At 36.2% G+C, this 19295-nt stretch overlaps 1 protein-coding gene and 1 long non-coding RNA gene across 3 annotated transcripts; one reads left to right on the forward strand and one right to left on the reverse strand.

Annotated features, from left to right (window-relative positions):
* Positions 1-999: 999 nt before the first annotated feature.
* On the forward strand, positions 1000-14702 carry LOC311085067 (uncharacterized protein). 2 transcript variants are annotated; one of them, XM_084117477.1, is made up of 7 exons: positions 1000-2162; positions 3577-3906; positions 8836-9156; positions 9444-9788; positions 10897-11025; positions 11154-11182; positions 14075-14699. In XM_084117477.1, exons 1-7 carry the CDS (start codon positions 2108-2110, stop codon positions 14111-14113), a joined length of 1248 nt encoding a protein of 415 aa, XP_083973603.1. In that variant the 5' UTR covers positions 1000-2107; the 3' UTR covers positions 14114-14699. The 2 variants fall into 2 exon arrangements, with proteins under 2 accessions (XP_083973603.1, XP_083973602.1); XM_084117476.1 differs by having other exon boundaries at positions 1934-2162; positions 11484-14702.
* LOC311085068 lies at positions 10891-17339 on the reverse strand. The gene is made up of 3 exons (XR_014606718.1): positions 17258-17339; positions 16725-16765; positions 10891-10993 (listed from the first exon to the last, which is right to left on the reverse strand). It is a non-coding gene; the product is annotated as an uncharacterized lncRNA (long non-coding RNA).
* Positions 17340-19295: the final 1956 nt, after the last annotated feature.

A 19295-nucleotide genomic window follows, 5' to 3' on the forward strand; every position in this document is an offset into this window, starting at 1 on the left:
ATTCCTCAAGGGAGTGTAATTAGCCCAGTTCTATTCAACATTATGATAAATGATATGTTTTCAAATTTAGGTGATCATATCAAAACAGCATTATATGCAGATGATGGTGCCATATGGATGAGAGGAAGGAATGTGTCACATGTGTCAGAGAATATAAGAAAAGCAATAGGGAAAGTAGAAAAATGGTCATATGATTGGGGGTTTAAGATATCAATAAGCAAATCTTGTTATATGATGTTCACAAATAAGCGTAATTGTCATATTGACAAGCTAACCTTATATCATCAACCAATAGAGAAAGTTAATGAGTTTAAGTATCTGGGTTTATGGTTTGATAGTAAGTATACATGGAAAACACATATAAAGCATCTTGAAACCAAATGCAAAAAAGTTATTAATTTACTCAGAGCTGTGGCTGGATGTGATTGGGGTGCAGATAGGCAATCATTAATTGACATATATAGAGCTTGTATGAGGTCATCAATAGACTATGGTTGCATAGTTTACAGTGCAGCAGCAAAAACAATATTAGAAAAAATCAATAGACTTCAGTATAGAGCATTACGTGTATGTATCGGAGCCATTAAGACCACACCTATTGATGCAATACTCATAGAAGCAGGAGAATTGCCATTAAAGTTAAGAAGAGAAAAACTTACTCTAGCTTACTGGATACGACTAAAAGGAAGTGGGAAAGAAAATCTTACAAAGGAGACAATACAAGACTGTTGGGAGTATTCCAAGTTTCAGAGACAGGGTTTTGGATGGAATGGACAAAATAGAGCAATGGAATATGGAATGGAGTCCTTAGATTTCACTAAGTTCACCCCAGTTAGTAATATTCCGCCATGGTTTTTTCCGGAGGTAATGACAGATTTCAGTATCATAGAGAAAAAGAAAGAATGGAGAATGGAGGAAATTGGAATTAAAACAAATATTTATCTAAGTAACAGTTATTATAACTACCTCAAAATTTTTACAGATGGATCTAAGAACAAACAAGAATGTGTGGGAATCGGAATACATATCCCAGAATTCAAAGTGAACATTTCCAAAAGATTATCTAATCAGCTCTCAGTATATACAGCAGAAATTGTAGCAGTCATCATTGCGCTACAGTGGGTTGAAGAGGTCAGACCTGACAGAGTGATATTATGCACAGATGCCTTAGCTGTTATAAAAAGCATACAATCCATGACATCTGCAAGAGAAGATTTACTAATTGAACTCTATTATAGTCTATTAAGATTGCATAGGGGTGGTATGGATGTTCAATTTTGTTGGGTACCAGCACATGAGGGAGTGAAAGGAAACGAATATGCAGACAAACTAGCAAAAGAGGCATTACAAAAGGAAATATCAGTTCCAATATCATTGGGAAAAGGTGAGGGAAAAGCAATAATCAAGAAGAAAGGTATTGAATTATGGCAGAAATGGTGGGATGAAAACAAGAAGGGAAGAGGATACTATAAAGTACAAAAGTCTGTCAGTATTAAAAATTATAAAGAAAAGAACAGGAGGGAAGAAATTTTAATAACAAGATTAAGAGTGGATCACACAGGACTGAATAGCACCTTGTTTTTAATGGGGAAAAGGCATAATAATAATTGTGAAAAATGTGGGGTTACAGAAAACACAGAACATGTTATTTTGCACTGTGCATTGCACAAATTAGAAAGGCGGGTACTTCAGGGTAGGGTTCAGGAGGCAGGAAGAGAGTGGAATTTGATGGGGATACTGGGAACAGAAGGTGAGAGAGAAGGGATAAGGAACACTAGAGAGGCATTATTTACATTTCTTAAAAATACCGGATTAATAAGTAGAATTTAAGGTACAGAGACATGATGTTACACACTCCTGTACAGTAGGTGGCGGTATGCACCTTTAAGCTGGTTGCAATCCACCATAACCAAAGAAAGAAAGAAAGAACACTGCTTACTATAGGGTTACAGGATACCACACCGGCGGCGGTGTGAATGTAAGGGAGTGTCCTAACTCTGTTTTTAAATCTGGTACTGGTCGCCAAGTGCTATTAATACAGAGTAACAACCGATCACTTGTCTTTTACTTTACTGAATCTGCGTTCATCTTTGAGCAAAAAGCGAAAATGAAGCATGTCTCTGGATCTCTTCTCATACTGTTGGTGTGCTTACGTCTGCATGGTAAGACAATAATACATTACTAACTATTTTCTCGGTAATACGACCGACAAAGTTTCATAATATGCTCTATTAGCTTTAAATTCGACGGATATTCATGTATTTTTTGTCTTCTACTCCATCAATGTAAGACGTGATCTCTTTTCTGGTCAACGATAAAAATGAACGATGAACGAATTTCTCGGCACAGCCCATGCTTCATTCAAAACATGGCCAAAATATAAAATTATATTAGATATGTCCTTGTCAATGTGCAGTTGTAGTGACATGGTATAAAAAAACACTAAAAGTAACATGGGCTTCATACCGTGAGTAAATATTGATACATTTGCATAAACTGATCAAATGTGCATTGAATGAATGTAGTGTATAACTATGGATGAATGAAAGTGTAAAAGAAAACATATTTTCATTTAAGTGTAAGATTGAAACAGTAAAAATCATAACGATTACAATAATAAATGTTCCATACACCTTAATGTTTTTGGAAAATGGCACAATTTTTTCTAACGTTTTTTTATGGGTAATATTCATAATGTCCATGTGTTAGAAGATAACATAATTTGAACACAAGTTGTTCCATGAGCCTCGTGAATTTTTTCTTATGAGTGAAAGTGTTGTAGCAAATTAGCTCTATGAAATAATAATAATCAATAATAACTGGTTATAATTGATTATGAATATTTGGATCAGTTAATATAATTAACTTAATGTTGTACATTAATATTACAATCAATTAGCCTGTTTGTCCCGTGAACACTCAGTGTTAATTGTTTATTAACTCTAAGAAATGTACATTACTGGGGCATGGGAAATGTCTTAATTAATTTACAGTACTACTAAGAGCAAGTAGACAAAAACTATGATTAGTGACTTCAGTTATGAGCTTGAGACACGGACAACTTTACGTGTGACATGAACAAGATTTTATTAACTACTCTAACATACACACACATACATGCATACAGTTTACCAAGGGAAAAAGAGCTGAAGCAGAATACAGGAAAGCAAGAAGTTATAGCATTGTTTGAAATTCAGCAGATCAACAGCCTTGAGCAAACCATCAGTTTAGTTCTAATACGCCCTTCTTTAAAGGGGTAAGGATACTTAATGTATCAAATAATGAGACTAAGTTTGATACTTGCATGTCTCGCCCATTTGAATTAAACTGTCCTGATGCAATCTGTTGAGGCTCCAGTTGATCTTTGCTGATGTGGTCTTGATGGTGAATGGATATTAGATAATGAATAATTTGTATGCGTCTGATTGGTCCAGATGCTAGACCGTAAATCAATGAAGTTCTTCTGTGTTACATTATGAATACAGACATCTAAACACTATTTTATGATGTGTAGAAAAACATTTTTACAGCACTATTATGCATTTATTTGGCTAATGTTAATTGTTTCTTCTTCAGGTGTGTCTGGTGCCGCTGATAAAGTTAGAGTGGCAGTGAAGGAGGGAGATTCAGTCACTTTATACACTGGTGTTCAAACAAACCAACATGAAAATATTGATTGGTATATTGGCTATCTCCTCGCTCGGATCAATGGAGATCTCAGTAATATCTGTACAGATGTTCAGTGTAATGAATATACTGAGAGATTCAGAGGCAGACTGAAGCTGGATCATCAGACTGGATCTCTGACCATCATGGACATCAGAAACACAGACTCTGGAGATTATGCACTACATATCACCAGTGAGAGCAGCTTCAGTGAAAAGATCTTCATTGTTTATGTTACTGGTGAGTCTTCATGTTTAAAAGCAAGTCTTGTCCATTTAAATCACATCACACAAGTGTTTAATACTTTTTACAGTGACATTATTTATTGGTCCGTGTACCTTCGGATAATTTGTTTTCTCGTTTTTGTCTTAAACGGAAAAACAAAGAAATCGTTCATTTATCACATATTCAACCCTTCTCATGAACATAAAGAAAGAAATTGCAAATCTTTTTTTTTTTTTTTTTTCATCAAACTTTGTTGTAATCCGCCAAATGGAAAAACAATAAAACCAAACTAGATAAACACGTTGTATTTTTCCATCTCTACACGAGCGGGAATAAAACGCCTCTGTCCGCTGATTGATCAAGCAAAGATCAAGCCGTGATGTCATCAGTTGTTACTAGTGGCAATGTGGGTGAATAAAAGTGTAAATGAAAACATGTTATTTAAGTCTACAATTGAAACGGTAAAATAATAATGATAAAAAAAAATTCTTCAATTGGATCTTAATGTTTTGGGAAATGGCAGTATCATAATATTCATGGTTGTGTTGTAAAGTTTTCTTGTTCGAAGCAGAGACCAGTGAGACAGTTGGGATCGCGTTTAACAGAAGTTGTTCTTTATTGAGAACTCCACTGTACGCGGCTGTAGAAACTTCCAACATGATCTAACTCCAATACAGTATGCATTGTAGTTATATACATTCCAAGGGGGAGGGATTACATAGAGGTGGAGACTCTGAACAAAGCATGCAAATGAAGTAGGAACACACCCTACTCTGAGTCCAATTGAATCAGCATAACTATTCACATGCTGATACTGGCCAGGAAGTCCAATTCCAAGAGCCATCCCAGAGCCATTAAAGACAAAAGGTGAAAGTCAATCAACCTAACGATTCAACGTCTGGGCTCCGAAAGGTGAGAATCAAGTGATCTGACTCATTTAAAACACAATAGAGAAAACAGGTCTGGCAGGAATGGAGACTCTTGCTGGAGACTCAATAATCACCTGAAATCAGTCTACTCAATTTTATCAGTTTAGATACTATTGCAGTGGAAAACTAAATTAAACATTTAATAAAAATGTAATCCAACACTTCCCCCTTTGAGAGTTCTAATAACTCTCACAAAAATACAAATTTATACACTTAAAAGTTAATTCTTGTAACTTGTGTAAGTTACAGGCACGTATAACTTATTCTGTGTTGTGTCCTTGATTTACATGAGTGTCATAGTTCTTCTCAAAACCATAACTGTTGACACCTGCGACGCAGGGTGTAAAATGTCGTATAAACTACATGATTACACAGAAAACCATGTAGCATAAGAGTGGAAGTCTTGAAAGTCCATGGCGCCTGAATAGCTGTGAAGTCTGTTTCCTGTAGAGTCCATTTCCCACGTAGAGTCGCTCTGATGACTCGTCCCTCATGAGGTTTGTTCATGGAAATCTGAGGTGATGTTTTCTACCAGGATGCCGCTTGTGAAGACATCATGGCATACACACATACCTGTAACACAATAAAACAAAGACACGGCAGACCTGCAGTATTCATGCATGGACTTCACTCTTCCATAAGTTGCACATGTTCTGTGTTGATTTTCTGTAATTGCATGTTGACACAGAAACGAACATGCGATTAGGGTCCGTGAATTCTCTGCGTTGTGTATTTTTCATTTTCTCTTGTGATAGTTCGTTCAGCAGTGGGTCTGGTTGTCTTCTTGAGGTTGGGGCTTCATACGCAGATGAGACGGTCGTTGCATATGGATCTCGAAAAAAACATCAAGTTTTATCTGCACACTGTAAGACAGAAAACAGAAAAACAGAGAGCAGTATTTCTTCAAAACACTACGGTTGTAGCAGTTTAAACACTATGGTTCTATTGTTTTCAGAGTCTACTGTTGTCGTTTCATTCTTTCCCTATTTCTTAATTGATTTGACACCTATGGACCAGTGAGGTAAGGATGGACTAAATGGGGAAAGGCCTATGAGGTTGTCTTCACCCTGGATTGGCCCCCGACGCCTGTTGCGTCAGTTCTTTCCAGGGCCCTCACTGAACCGTGTCCTATTCTGTCCCTGTGTTGTGTACACACTGTACAGTGTGTGAGAAAATTGGCACATTTTCATTCTCCAGTGAAACATCAGTCTTAATAGACATCATATAGAGCATGGAGGTCTGATTGTAGTGTTCTGCAGTGTAACATTTATGGCTGTGAGTTTACTGAATGTCCCCCAAACAAAGGCTGTGACAGTCAATAACTCTTTCATCTTTGTTGTAAGTTACTGGGGAAATTAAGCACTCACAGCCCAAATGGTTAGCACCTCAAAAAGCTTAGCCACGAGTCCACTGACGAGGGGAGGGGTTGCTTTAAAGTAGCAAACAAATGTAGTAAGAGCTGCATAACATTGTTAACTTGTCTTAAGTTATTCTTGTTTTTTCTACATTCTTTTCCAAAATGTCCATGCTTGCCACAGTAAGAACAACTGGCTTCTCTAGGACTTTTGCGTTTCTTTGGCTTCTCTGAGTTAACCTTAAAGGATGCTGCTGCAATTTTTACTCTTGCCTTGACATCAAAGTCTCTTTCCCACATAGCTAAACTGTCCAAGTTGTCTTGCAGGGTTCTATTTGACCATGTAAGATCTAAGAAAGGCAATGCATTTCTATGTTCTGACAAAAGACCATCGGACCATGCGCGAACTAGAGGACCATTATGACCTAACACTTTCTCTGGAGTGTCGGCAATCCCGCTGTAAGCGGCAGCGGTCTGGCAAAATCTTTCTGTGTACTCACAAACAGTTTCATCCTTCTTCTGTACACAACTAGTGAGCTTTGACCAGTCCACTTTCGGTCCAACAATGTTTTTTAACACTTTAACAACTTCCTCTCTCAATTCATCTTTACTGGCTTGTTGCAGTTCAGAATTATTTACAGCACTTTCAAAATCATTGAATTCTGACTCAGTCAAGATCTGTGATATTAGCTGGGTGACTTCAGCTAGAGACATATCGTAGAGCCGCATTTTGCTGATCAATGCTCTTCTAAACTCAGAAAAATTTCTTTGCACTGATGGCAAACTTTCAGCAATTCTCTCAATATCTTTAGGACCTAAAGATGTTTTGACTGCTTGTATGGGGGTTGCAAATGAAACTGTATCAACACCTTTTCCCTGAGGCTTTTGTCTAGCTACGCACACTTCAACTGCATTTACATCTGCATTGACATTGTCCTCTATACTATCAAAAGACTGTAAATCAGGATAGCTTTCATCTGACTGTTGGTTTTCTGAGTCACGTTTGGTTGAGGCCTTGAGGCCCACCGTTTTCGTGAAACAGGACACTTGAGTAAGCAATTGTTTGTTCTGTTCTTTCAAATTATCTATACAACGAGCTTGTTCTTGTACAATGGATAAGCTAAATTCTCGGTGACAGAAGATAATGCCTTTGACACTGTTCTTGCGAATACTTTCTCCTAGTACCTTCTTACAATCTTCGATTGACCAAACTTTAGCTGGATTAATGCCAAATTTCTTTGTTAAATTCAATCTGACTTCCTCAGTCACGATGGAGTCCATGTGCTCTGATAACAAAGACTTGAATTCACTGTCTGTCCATAAAGGTGTAATCTGTCTAGTACTTTTCCTAAACATTTTGTGAATTTTTGTTACAACAAACAAACACTAAAAAAAAAAAAAACTTCTCTCTACTGTCTTGCAAACAGAGGGTACAATCTTATTAGCACATGAGGCTAAATCTAATTCTAAAGCTAATTCTCTAGCTCACTTCTCTAGCAAGAGCACACACACAATATTAACATGTAACTGTTAATCTTCCCTGCCAACAACAGAGGGTAAATTTCATCTCTAAAAGAAAACTTTTTAGAGGCTTATCTTTAGTTAACCAAACTCTACAGCTGTTTGTTAACTACTTCTCTGAACGGCGCAGAGGAAAACATTTGTACTGGTCTGCATTGGTTCTTTGAATGGAGTGAGAACTCACCGAATCGTTGGTTGTACAGAAAAATTTCGTCTGGAACTCAGTCAGCTTTGTTGAGATCTTTGAGCTTGAAGTTTCAAGATTCAGTCTGGAACTCAGTCAGCTTTGTTGAGATCTTTGAGCTTGAAGTTTTCAATCTGGAGGAAGCTGGAAAGATTCAGTCTGGCAATCTTTGTCAAATCTTTTGTTGAGCTTGAAGTTTCAAGATGCAGTTCTTTGAGCTTAAAATTCTTTGAGTTTCCTTCTTCTCCATCCGGGTCACGGCACCATCTGTTGTAAAGTTTTCCTTGATCGAAGCAGAGACCAGTGAGACAGTTTGGATCGTGTTCAACGGAAGTTATTCTTTATTGAGAACTCCGCCGTACGCGGCTGTAGAAACGTCCAACATGATCTAACTCCAATACAGTATGCATTGTAGTTATATACATTCCAAGGGGGAGGGATTACATAGAGGTGGAGACTCTGAACAAAGCATGCAAATGAAGTAGGAACACACCCTACTCTGAGTCCAATTGAATCAGCATAACTATTCACATGCTGATACTGGCCAGGAGCTCCAATTCCAAGAGCCATCCCAGAGCCATTAAAGACAAAAGGTGAAAGTCAATCAACCTAACGATTCAACGTCTGGGCTCCGAAAGGTGAGAATCAAGTGATCTGACTCATTTAAAACACAATAGAGAAAACAGGTCTGGCAGGAATGGAGACTCTTGCTGGAGACTCAATAATCACCTGAAATCAGTCTACTCAATTTTATCAGTTTAGATACTATTGCAGTGGAAAACTAAATTAAACATTTAATAAAAATGTAATCCAACAGTTGTATGATGTTCATGAAGTGAATGTTCACCGTGAATCCAGACATATCTCTCTACTCACAATCTTTATGATATGTAGGAAAGCATTTTCAAAGCACTATTATGCATTTGTTTGGCTAATGTTAATTGTTTCTTCTCCAGGTGTGTCTGGTGTTGATAAAGTGTCCGGGATGGAGGGAGATTCAGTCATTCTAAACTCTGGTGTTCAAACACACCAACAAGACAGAATGACATGGTATCTTAATGGCATTCGTATCGCTCTAATCAACAGAGATCAGAGTAAGATCTGTACAGATGTTCAGTGTAATAATACTGAGAGATTCAGAGGCAGACTGGAGCTGGATAATCAGACTGGATCTCTGATCATCACAAACATCACGAACACAGACTCTGGAGAATATACACTAGTGATCAACAACAGAAACAGATTCAGTGTAAAGATCTTCAGTGTTTCTTTTCGTGGTGAGTCTTCAAGTCTTATCCATTTAAATCACATCATTAAAGTGTTTAATAGTTTTGCAGTGACATTCAGGGCTGTTTTCTCTTTACCTGTATATTAATTCACACACAGCATAAAGATCATTTCTTCAAAAACACATTTATTCATGGTTGTATGATGTTCATAAAGTGAATGTTCACCGTGAATCTAGAAATATCTCTCTACTTACAATCTTTATGACATGTAGAAAAAGCATTTTCAAAGCACTATTATGCATTTGTTCGACTAATGTTAATCGTTTCTTCTCCAGGTGTGTCTGGTGTTGATACGGAAGAAACGATGGAGGGAGATCCTTTAATTCTAAACACTGGTGTTCTAACAAACCAACAATTACTGATTAGATGGTATTATATGGGCATTCTCATCGCTGAAATCACTGGAGAAAATGCAAGCATTAGAGATTCCAGTTTTATCTGTAGTACAGATGTTCAGTGTAATGAAGTTACTGAGAGATTCAGAGACAGACTGAAGCTGTATCATCACACTGGATCTCTGAGCTTCACAAACACCAGAAACACAGACTCTGGAGTTTATAAACTAATGATCATCAGCGACAGCAGAATCAGTGAAAAGATCTTCAGTGTTTCTGTTCATGGTGAGTCTTCATGTTTAAAAGCAAGTCTTGTCCATTTAAATCACATCATTAAAGTGTTTAATACTTTTGCAGTGACATTCAGTGGGGTGTTTTCTCTTTACCTGTATATTAATTCACACACAGCATCTACACTTCCAGTCAAAAGTTTTGGGTCGGTAAGATTTTTAATGTTTTTGAAAGGAGTCTCTTCTGCTCACCAAGGCTGCATTTATTTCATAAAAAAAAAAAAAAAAAAAGTGAAATATTTTTGCACTTTAAAATAGATGTTTTCTATGTATTTTTGTTTCTATGTGTTTTTGTTTCTAAATAAATGCTGTTCTTTTAAACTTTCTATTCGTCAAAAAAATCCTGAAATAAAAATCTAAATAACTTTTCAACATTGATAATAATATGAATGTTTTTTGAGCATCAAATCATCATATCAGAATGATTTCTGAAGGATCATGTGACACTGAAGACTGGAGAAATGATGCGAGAAATTCAGCTTTGATCACAGGAATGAATTACATTTTAAAATAGAAAACCATTTTTTAAAATTGTCATAACCGAGCAGAAGAGACTAATTTCGAAAAATCTTACCAAAACTATCGACTTGTATTGTAGCTAATTTGTCCCAAACACATTTACTCTTAAACTGTAATTTATAGCTTTAACTTTTTCTATTGGTGGTAGTTTAAACTCTTTTGTTCTGGACAATATCATCTCTTATCACCTTTTATTATCGTCAATTTAAATACATCTATTTATTTTTTTAGTTCACCAAGAATCCAAAGTGCAGTGGATTTGAAGTTAACACAAAAAAATGTTTTCATTGAGATCTGTTTGACAAAAGAATTCTTCACATGCAAAAAAAAAGTGAACTAATGTTATTAAGATGAAAAATGAATGTATAAATAGTCTGTTTCTGTGCTGGTGTTTCCAGTTGATCTCACAGTGTGTGATGCTGGTTTAGCTGCTAGTTCTTCAAAAACACACAAGATGGAGCCATTTACTGCTTAAATCAACATCATACAACTGATGACCAAAGTAGAAACATGTAGAAATGGATATCAGACAAAAATACTGTTGAAGTTGAATTATTAGTCACTTTGTAACTGTCTGTCTTTAGCTCTTCCAGGTCCAGGTCCGACTCCATTCTGGCCAGGAATATATGCAGCTGTTGCTGTCGCTGTCGCTGTTCTTCTTCTGATTCTTGCTGTGATTTGCTGTTATTGCAAGCGCAGAGCAAGAAGGAACGGTGAGTGTAACATACTGTACACATGATTTAATAAGATTGAAATATGAGATTTAAAAACATCTTTAAAAGATATTTTTTTACTCTAACCAAAGTAAAGTGTTTAATAGAGTTTGTTGTTTTTCCTCCAGAAGCGAACAGGACGAAGCGCGATACACAGGTGAGAAACTACATGACCCGAATCTGTCTGACTGCAAAATAGATTCACATCTGTGCGCTCAATAAATGTTTGTGTGTGGTTCACATTTTATAGTATTATATACTTAGAATAATTTGTTTAAATAATATTTCAAGCATTTAAATGTGCAGGTTCTTTAGGAAAGATGAATTATTGTATTAAATGTGAAGAGAAACATCCTACATTTTAAGATATTTAGTTATTTTTTGCAATTCCAAGCCTTTGAGTAACATCAATCCGGTTTACTTTTACCTTTTGTGAATCTGTGTTCTTTTATATACAGGCAAGTGGAGCTGAAGTCTCACGAAGAAACACTTATTAACACCTACATAACACTTATTATTATACTTGAGTACCTCTCATTTGTGTTACCATCTTACAATTAATAACCTGTTTGAACCTCTTCAGTCAGGTTTTCGTAAATTCCACAGTACTGAAACGGCTTTAGTAAAAGTTACCAATGATTTGTTGATGGCTTCTGACTCTGGTGTAATTTCCATTCTCATCCTTCTTGATTTAAGTGCAGCTTTTGATACTGTTGATCATAGTCTATTACTCGCCCGCCTTGAACAAGATTTTGGTGTCGGGGACAGCTTTGAAGTGGTTTAAATCCTATTTCACCGACCGTTCTCAGTTCGTTTCCATAGGCGGTTTCAGGTCTGAGATTAGCTCTGTTCTCACTGGTGTTCCCCAAGGCTCAGTCTTGGGCCCTCTGCTCTTTAATATTTATCATTTACCACTTGGTCATTTGTTACGATCACTTGGCCTCTATTTTTGATACTAGTCTTTCATTTGATTCTTTTGTTCAGAGTACAGTTAAATCATCCTTTTTTTCACCTCAGAAATATAGCAAGATTACGTCCTATGCTAAATTTCTCAGTAGCTGAAAAGCTGATGAATTCCTTTGTCGTCTCTAGGATAGATTATTGTAACGCCCTTTTAGCTGGAGTCTTAAAATCCACACTAAACAACCTGAAATATGTACAGAACTCGGATATTGACTGGGTCCAGGGTATGCAATCATATCACTCCAGTTGTGGAGGCCTTACACTGGTTTCCAGTCAGATTCAGAGTAGATGATGCTGACATATAAAGCATTGCATGGCTCCTTATTATTGATCTGAATTGTTAATTTTTCCTATACACCAACTCGGAGACTGTGATCTTCATAATCCAACTTGTTGGTTGTTCCTCATACAAGCTTACGATCTATGGGTGACAGGGCTTTTTCTTCATATGCTCCTGTCCTTTGGAATTCTCTTCCGCTTGATCTTAGGGAAGCTCAGAGCTACAACATTTTTTAAGGTAGACTTGAGACATATTTTTTTTAATTAGCATTTAATTGTTGATGTTACATTTGTATTGCTTATTTTGTGTACAGTGCTTTGAGAAGTTGCTTTTAAATGCGCTTTATAAAATAAAGTTTATTATTATTATCATTATTTTGATAATTTCATTAAAAGAGAACTTGAAAAGAAAATGGGAAACAAGAGAAGAATCTCACATCGCTCACAGAGAAAGATAGTCACGATTCCAAGATTTCTTTAGTACCAATACTAGTGAAATTTCACTAGAAATCAAGGCCCACTGAAATCAAAATTGAACTTTTTTAGCTTTTAGTATGAATATGTTAACCTTAAAGGGTTAGTTCACCCAAAAATGAAAATTCTGTCAGTAATTACTCACTCTATTCAAACCCTGTAAGACTTTCGTTCATCTTCGCAACGCAAATTAAGATATTTTTGATGCAATCTGAGAGCTGTCTCACTCCTCCATTGGCTGCAAGAAAATTGATATTTGCCGGCCCCGAAAGTTAAAGACAATGTTTAAAATAGTCCAAGTGACTACAGTGGCTCAACCTTAAGTTTATATCAAATGACGAGAATACTTTCTGTGCGCAAAAAAAACGACTTTATTCAACTCTTCATTTTCTTCTGTGTGTTCCTCTGAGTGAGTTCACGTAGTGTAACAGCGCAACGCTTCTGGGTTGTACGTCAGAACGTAGGCTCACTATTGGCCAGCATCACACACATGACCAGCGTCGGCCAATTATGAGCCTACATTCTGACTCTCATCAACCAAAAAAATAAACAAATAAACAAATAAATTGACTAAAGACTAAAACAAATAAACTGAAATAACCCATTAACTGTCGAATTCTGTTCTACTGGGTTACGTTCAAAACTTACAGTCTCTTCCGCTTCCGCTAAAATGGATCATGGATTTCTATGACATCACTGCAGACTTTAGCTTCTCATCACATCTTTTGTCCAATCAAACGCTCTCTAGAATCTAAAGCTCCGCCCCATGTTATAAACCCCACCTGGCCAAAGCCACTGTTGACACGTCAGGGAGCAATATGTGTTGGAGATGTGTGTTCGCTTACTCAAACGCTCAAGTTTTATTCTGTTTTCCAACTGTACGGTGATTAAGAATGAAATGGCTAGAGTTTATTCACACCTTTACTATTGAATCCAACGTATCATCAGCGCTGGGATTCGCTTCGTGATGCTGTCAAGTATGAATTGAAGTCTTAAGTCTTGATCAAACTCTGAATCTCAGGAATTTTGTATTTTTGTTTTAATAAATGTCTTTTAACATTGTAACCTTTTATGAAGCATTTGAGATGGCATGCTAATCTTTTATTTTATTTTTACTGTCAAGTGTATTTTTTTACTGGGATTTAACGGTAATGATGTACTTATTCACATCATCTCTTTGTTTTAAATGTTTTCTCCTTTGCATGCATCTTTTAGTTCTGCTCTTGAAGAATGTTTTGCTGTGCTATGATTGTCCACATTTAATTATTTGTGTCATTAATAAGTTTGTATTTTATGATATTATCACGTGTGATGGAAATATGTTTATCTGCAGGTCTGTGGGCTTCCTGGTTATAAGGCCGGCAGGATTTAGAAGTGTTCGTCATCGTGTTCATCAAATGTTTTCAGAAAAGTAATTTCAGTGTCATAGCTAAACTACTATAATATGCTAAACTCCTCACAAAAGCCTGAACCACGACCTTAGTAGAATATAGACTTTTCTATCTCTCTTTTTATTTTATTATTTTTTTACCTCGCATCCATCAATGTGCTTTGAAGCACCTTCTTTCCTCCAACGCGACCATTTGATTGACGAACTTACTGTCCAATGATTCTAGGTGGTCTTGGAAATGATTGGCTGGAGTTTTTCGAGTCCTGCCCGTTCCACAGATGATTAAATTGCTTAATTTTCATTTCAGTGCTTCTAACTCAGTGTCTGTAAGTGGGTTAGGAATAGGATTTTAAGTGATTTTGAAAAAATGGACAATAAAGAGAATCACATACCCCACCTTTAAAAAGTCAGTTCTTGGTTCCTCATAATGTAGGTCAAAGACAGTACACAAACACACACAAAATCTATAAGCATAGGTGATCTGAGGTCATGATGGTCAAATATCTCAGGGTTTCAGGCTTTCCACAAGATCTCCACAAGTTGCACTGCACAAATGTGTACAAGCAACACATTATAAGTTTTGCATCATGGGTTTGGTTTACCCCTAGTCTTCACTCTAAAGCATGATGTGAGGTACATCCAGAAATGCTTGCTCAGATGGTATAATAGCAAGTTAAGGAACAGGTTAGCTTAATCATGCTTACATTACTCATTTAATGACCTAACTAATGAAATTCCATAGTGCTCAGTTGTTTCTTGTAATAAACTGAGGTAAAACTCAACAAAGAAAGTCAATGTAAAGAAGCATTTTTCATCATTACAATTACTGTTGTATTGCATTAGCAAAATAAGAAGCAGCTTCTAATAGGCCCAGTTCACTGCAATGGTTCAAACCGGCTTTAACGAAGAATACAAAGATGGAGAAATATTTATGACCATTAAACAGATGACTAGAACAACAATAACAAAGCAATGTCTGAGAATCTCTATTCATACTTCAAAGATGAATTTAGTCCGCTGTATAGTGGCATGTTAAAAAAACAACCCCCAAAAACGACTTTATACTAAAACATTGCTAATTGCCCTTGAGATTTCATATAATTGGATTACATTAAATATGTCTTTATATTTTTTTATATTTAAGCCATTGTTTACCTAATATTGTATATCTCAATGGAAAGAATTGATTGTGCAATGTCTATGAAACAAAAAGTTCAAAATGTAGTTTCCCTGACTGTGGCCGTTTGTGACATTTTCATCTTAATGTCACCAGCCTGTGGTCAGCTGTGAAAGATGCAAAAGCAGAACAAAAGTATTTTGGTGCAATAACTTTTAAGTGGCACTTAATTTTATGAGATCTATTTCAGGGAGGAAGCAGCTTGACCTAAATGCATTTATATGCCAAAAATATAGCATATAGAAAACAGGCCCCGTGTGCCCAGTTTAATTGTCAAGTACTTGCTTAGTCAGCCTGATTTTGATTGAAAATATATAACAGCATCTTGCTTCTCAATTATCAATTATAGTGAAAATGACATCAGAGGACTTCAGTGTCTTTACTGTATTAATGTTGCCAAAGGCGGAGGGTGAACCAACAACGGGGTAAGGCTAAAGAGATGTGCTTCCCCTTAAAAAATATAATAGCCTATATATTAATATTATATATATATTTTTTTAGATTTCCTTGAAATAGTTACGTGTCACAGCACATTTCAGCATTAATGGCCCAGATCAATTATTTGTTATTAAAGAGTCTATGCTCAAAAACTCAGAATCTACTCACCGCTCAAAACGCCAGAGATTTGTTGAGGCTACATTGCTCAACGCTGCAAAAACACGTAAATAGAAGCTTTTTATGTTCTCCAGAGCGCAAACACAGATAAGCGCCGGATTGTTTGCCAAATATAGGCAGCTTTTCCCTCTAAAAGCAATCAGAAGGAGCAGCAGACAATGGTTTGAGTGAGAAAATTCCTAGCAAGTCTCAAGTCCGTGACCAGGGGAAGGCTAAAGGTGATGATACACAGGGCAACTTTTTGAGCAATGTTGCTGGGCAATCTTGCCGATCGATTGTTGCTTGGGCATTTTCCCATTGAAAATTGGCAGTAAATTTCTGTCTGGATAATTTATATCAGTCGTGGGCCCTGTGTCTCATCTGGTTGCCCGTTGACGGCAACATTGCCCAGCAAGATTGCTCAAAAAGTTGCCCTGTGTATCATCACCTTTAAGCCTGGTCCAGCCTTACACACACTGTAGGCCGATTTATTAGAGAAAGTTTAAGATAATATACAGATAATAATTGCAACTCAAATCAATATTTATTATTTATTATTCACATTTAAGTGGGTAACAGCAGAGCCCGTCTACGGAGAGCCTGGCCACTCCCTATTAAGTCCTATTGTACCGAATTTTGGTTGTAGTTCCACCAGAGTTCCACTGGGGGCGATCGCCCATGAAACAAAACAAAAACTCTTCTAGCACGTGTGTTTACCTGTGTCAGCTGTGTTGTCGATGCCTCGAGAGAAAAGAAAGTGCAGAGCGCGAAAGCTCCAAATAGTGTGGACGGGGCCTCTGTATGTGTGAGTTTACGCTCAACCTGTGAGAGTTGTCTCAATGCACATACATCGATTCCACAATCTGTGTAAAAGAAATGTCAGAGATGAGATATTCAGTTCACTGCTTTTATCTGAAAAGCTTAGCCTACAGAAGATTCCGGCAACTGCTGGGGGAAAAACGGATAATGTTAAAACCTATTTTTTACAGTCTATGGTTAAAACATATAAGGCCAATCAAAAATGTAATTACTTTTTTTAAAATGTATTTTTTTCTTTCAGAATTCATTTACACAGATTAACTAGAAATGTATCCATTGTTTTATATAGATAGAGAGAATGATCGAACGATAGATCAAACGATAGACAGATTGAACGATAAGACAGACAGACAGAAGAAAGAACAAACGATAGATAGATAGTGTTTTACCAATCCTTGCCTCTCTGTACCTCTAGCTTTACTATCATGCACAGGTAGGAGTGAAGTTTTTACGCAGACACACAAAGATTTTCCAGAGATTATTGCAGTTGAGGTTTGTGGTTTATTGTAGTAAATTGTACAAACAGATGAACATACCGGTTGATTTCTTATCTTGTTTCCAGTTGTTTGCGTGTATTCTGATCTGTAGACTCTAATCCGTGGTCGTGCTCTGTGGTCTGGTGAGAACTGTGTGTGCTCCCCCTGCCTGTAGCTACCACTTCCTGTCACCTATGCCCCCTATATACAACCATGTGCATCTAATCACTGTCACCCAGTGTCCAAAATACTAATATAAATATATCCAAACAAAATAAAATATTATGCCAACAATAAACATACAGTGCTATGCATAAGTTTAGACACCCATGCTAAAGTTCACTAAAAAGAGGAATAAAAAATCATCTTTTGGAAATTGAACTTAATGCCTTAATTTAAAAAATTAGGAAAAATCCAACCTTTAAGGACACCAATTTTCTTTGTGAATGAATAATGTATAGTAAATAAATAAATGTTCTTCCTTTTTAAATACAGGGTGCATAAGTTTGGACACCCCTATGTTAAATTCCCATAGAGGCAGGCAGATTTTTATTTTTAAGTATTTTTTTGTATTTATTTTTTTAGGATACTATGCATCCTGATAAAGTTCCCTTGGCCTTTGGAATTAAAATAGCCCCACATCATCACATAGCCTTCACCATACCTAGAGATTGGCATGGGGTACTTTCCATAAGATCATCTCTCAATGCAAATCAAACTAGCTATTAGGCTAACTGAAATAAAACCATGCCAATCTCAAGGTATGGTGAAGGTTATGTGATGATGTGGGGCTATTTTAATTCCAAAGGCCAAGGGAACTTTATCAGGATGCATAGTATCCTGGATCCATGAATTAACTGGCCTTTAAAAATAAAAATCTGCCTGCCTCTATGGGAATTTAACATAGGGGTGTCCAGACTTATGCACCCTGTATTTAAAAAGGAAGAACATTTATTTATTTACGATACATTATTCATTCACAAAGAAAATTGGTGTCCTTAAAGGTTGGATTTTTCCTAATTTTTTAAATTAAGGCATTAAGTTCAGTTTCCAAAAGATGATTTTTTTTATTCCTCTTTTTAGTCAACTTTAGTATGGGTGTCTAAACTTATGCATAGCACTGTAAATGGCTCCTACAGATATATACAGTGCTTTAAGTGGCTCAAAAGAGGTGCCGGTACTCTAATTTTTTTTTTTTTTTTTTTTGCTGACTCCCCTCCTCCCCTGAGGTAACTATGGAAGCTTGTTTCCGCCACTGAATAATAAATAAATAATAATAATTGCGACTTGTTATCTCACAATTCTGACTTTTTTTTCTCACAATTGCGATATATAAAGTCAGAATTGGGACTTTTTTTCTCATAATTGCGAGATAAGAAGTCAGAATTGTGAGAAATAAAGTCGCAATTCTGAGATATAAAGTCGCAATTGCGAGATATAAAGTCGCAATTCTGGGAAATAAAGGCGCAATTGGGATATATAAAATCAGAATTGCATGATATAAAGTCGCAAAATGCGTGTTATAAAGTCAGAATTGTGAGATATAAACTATTCTGAGAAAGAAAAAAATTGTTGGGATGTAAAAAATAATCTTTTTCTTAATCTAATTTGGATAAATATTAGGTACACAAGATAGGCATTCATTTTTCTCAAGAAAAAAAATCTCACCTAATGATGTAAACATACAGAGAGCCCTATCAGCTGGTAGTATTATTTAAGGTTAAAAATAATTCAAATTAAATATAATGCATTTTTTTATCCTAATAACAACTTTATTTAATGATATAAGTAAAAAAATATAATAAATATGTAATATAGTACACATATTTAGCAAAAATACTCTCTATAGCTGTTTTTTTCTAGCCAAATCACGTGCTATAGCCTATATTATGGTCATCAAATGGCTTTCCTGAGGTAAATATTATGTGACAGTTGTTCTCCAGCTGTTTTACTGACCCTTTCCGCGGTTGAAAAACACTGATTGATCGATATTATGTAGGCTGAATATACATTTCGGTAAGTTGTACTGTTTCTTTTAACATTGTGTTCATAGATGATCGGTTCACGTGCGCTAGGGATCTGTCATGTCACATTTACA

The sequence above is a fragment of the Abramis brama genome, assembly GCF_963993115.1.
Source record: "Abramis brama genome assembly, chromosome: 6".
NCBI lineage: Eukaryota > Metazoa > Chordata > Actinopteri > Cypriniformes > Leuciscidae > Abramis > Abramis brama.